This window comes from Elephantulus edwardii, unplaced genomic scaffold (assembly GCF_000299155.1).
Source record: "Elephantulus edwardii isolate Elephantulus edwardi_28Jun2011 unplaced genomic scaffold, EleEdw1.0 scaffold00090, whole genome shotgun sequence".
Lineage (NCBI taxonomy): Eukaryota > Metazoa > Chordata > Mammalia > Macroscelidea > Macroscelididae > Elephantulus > Elephantulus edwardii.
Genome location: NW_006399840.1, coordinates 4,983,218 through 4,985,813, shown reverse-complemented (window position 1 = coordinate 4,985,813; position 2,596 = coordinate 4,983,218). Strand labels below are relative to the sequence as shown.

At 45.7% G+C, this 2,596-nt stretch overlaps 1 protein-coding gene across 1 annotated transcript in view; it reads right to left on the bottom strand.

Annotated features, from left to right (window-relative positions):
- Positions 1 to 68, bottom strand: part of LOC102872439 (centromere protein F-like) — an 84,833-nt gene extending 84,765 nt beyond the window's left edge. Inside the window, 1 exon segment of the mRNA XM_006890570.1 lies at positions 1 to 68. Within this exon segment, the coding sequence (XP_006890632.1) occupies positions 1 to 68 (68 nt within the window).
- Positions 69 to 2,596: the final 2,528 nt, after the last annotated feature.

Here is a 2,596-nt window from a genome sequence, read left to right as displayed (position 1 = left end):
AGCTCTTGAATTTTCTGAAGGGCTCTTGTAGGCAGGTCCTCCTTCCACTCCTCCAGAGCCCAACTCATTGTGTCTTCAATGCTTTACAAAGAACTGTAAAGAAAAATCAGCTTTTTGGTTATGCTACAGTAAGAGAAAGGAAGCTCAGGTGGTGTACTCCATAGAGAGCGCTGAGCTGCTCCAACAACTGAATCCACCAGTGGTTCTGTGGGAGAAAAAGGAGAAACCTCTTCCTGTAGAGTTTACTGCTTCCGAAAATCCAATGGAAACTCAGCTATGAATTGATCCCAACTAACTAAATAGCAATGAGACTAGTAAGAAAAAATTGAAAGTTTCACAGCCTAAAAACTAACGGTCTACCCCGCTGCCAAACTTTGCACTTAAAGAAGCTATCTGGTGAGTTTCCTCTCATACTCTGGTTGTCTTATTTTTCACTTTTGACATCTCATATGGCTTATGACACAAAACATGCATCTTTTGCTGTAAGGTTTCACGTGAGCTGGGTTCATAAAATAAACTGCATGAAATCTCATTTTGCACATTTCTTTCACCTCTTCACATTGTTACTCCTCCTATCTCTCCTTTCGGGAAGCTTTCCCCGCTAAGAGTCACTGTCAGTATCTCTTAAGGCACTGATGCCCTTTTCGCCTCCCAAGTTATTGTTAGCTTAATGCATAAATGAATAAGTGAACAAGGAGTAGATGCTGTATTTGTACCTGTTCGAACCAGTGCAAAAAGCAGTCAGGTCAGATGCCAGGCCAACGTTGACTAGGAAACAGGTATAGAGCCTATTTCACCTAACTCATTGCAGACCAGTCAGTTTTGACTCATCACTATCTGAGGCTGTAAATCGAATGTGAGGAAATTGGCCCTCTTTCTCCTGCAGAGCTGTTGCTGGACTGGTACAGGACCAGCCTTCAAGTTCCCTACAACCACGCCAAAAGGGCTAGATTCAAATCCCAGCTCAGTTAATTACAAGATAAGTGACTGTAGGCAAGTTATTCAACTGCTTTGTGCCTCTGTATCCTTATTTGCAAAATAGGGATGTCAATGGCAGTGCATTCCTAAAATATCAAAATGAAGTGACTAAAAATTAATTAATTTAAAAATTGTTATTGACTGCCTTCCAGTCGAGCATGACTCATGAACAAAAGGCCTGAAGCCCCTCTACAACTATCGATATTTATCAACGTTCATAGTGTTTCTGGAGGCATTACTCTAAATAATTAATACGGCTCTCAGCTGGATGCTGCTGTGTCAGCACGCGGGAGCCCGGGTTCGAACTCGAAATAAACTTTGTTAATTCGGCTAAAAAAAAAAAAAATAATTACAACCTTGAGACAGTATCATCTGATAAGCCCACTACATATGCTGTTAACCTTGTAAACATTTACTTCTTTCAGTCTACAGTAGAGTGAGGTACCCCGTTTCATTCTCAGCCACATCTTGAGGGGGGGATCACCTGAGAAGAGTATGAACCTTTGTTCCTTTATTCATGGCCTTTAGAACTTAATTTCATTAACTAATCTTAAACCTGTTTTCAAAACAACTGAAAACTGATTTTTCTTTCACTTGTTCTAAAAGCCCATAAATAAGGAACAAAGTCTTGAAAAGGTGAGAGATGTCAGAGAAATTAGAAGACTATCAAATGAAACGTTTTTCCCACGTCCAAGTCTGAATCAGCTATACAGAAACGGTTTAAAAAAAAAAAATAGTCAACAGACCCAAACTACATGAGAATGGAGCTAATTGAGAGACACACCAAGGCAGCAACGAGCTATTAACCTTTACATGAATCCAGTGGGGGGGAAAGGAGGGGGGAATTAAATAGCCGCCGGTATGAAGTTCGCCGACAAAGATTTGCAGGTCAACTGGCTTCTAGAAAATGCTGCACCTGGTATCTTCAGGCACGAATCACCCCTTCCCTCGAACTCCCCTCGGGTAGTCGGTCACTTTGTGAAACCCGCCCACCCCACGACGGGCTGCGGCGTCTTGAAGCTCCACCACCACCACCATCCCGCCCCATGAAAATTCGACTTTCTCAAAAAAACCCCAAGAAAACCCGAGCCCTGCCTACGGGGCCACAAGTGGTCCTCACCGCGCTAAGCCCGTGTGACCTCCAGATCAGGCTCAAAGGACAGGGCTTGTCACTTGCTTCCGAGCCCTTAGCCGCTAGAACGCAGGCGGACCCACAGAAGCGTCCGTACAAACGAAGAAACGAGAAAAAGCCTTCGTAGTTAACAAGAGCCTGGCCACACCGCCCGGTGAAAACCCAAACTTGAACTCCTAGTCCGAATTTGCAAAGAAGAGACACTGGCTTGTGGAGCTAAGCAGAAGCGAGAATTCGTCACCACCCTGTGTCCAGACACAATGACTTGCAAACCCCCCCACCCCCACCCCACCCCGGTACCTGCAGCAAAGAGGCGGAGGCGTCCGCGGAACCTCAGCCGCCGCCGCTTCGGCGGGAAGCCGAAGGCCCTCTCAAGCCGAACCCCGTAGCAGACGCTCACCTCGCTCCGCGAACGCAAAACGCACGCCCCTCTGAGAGCGCGGTACCAGAGCGGCGTCCAAAACAGCGTTCAGCAGCAGATTCAAA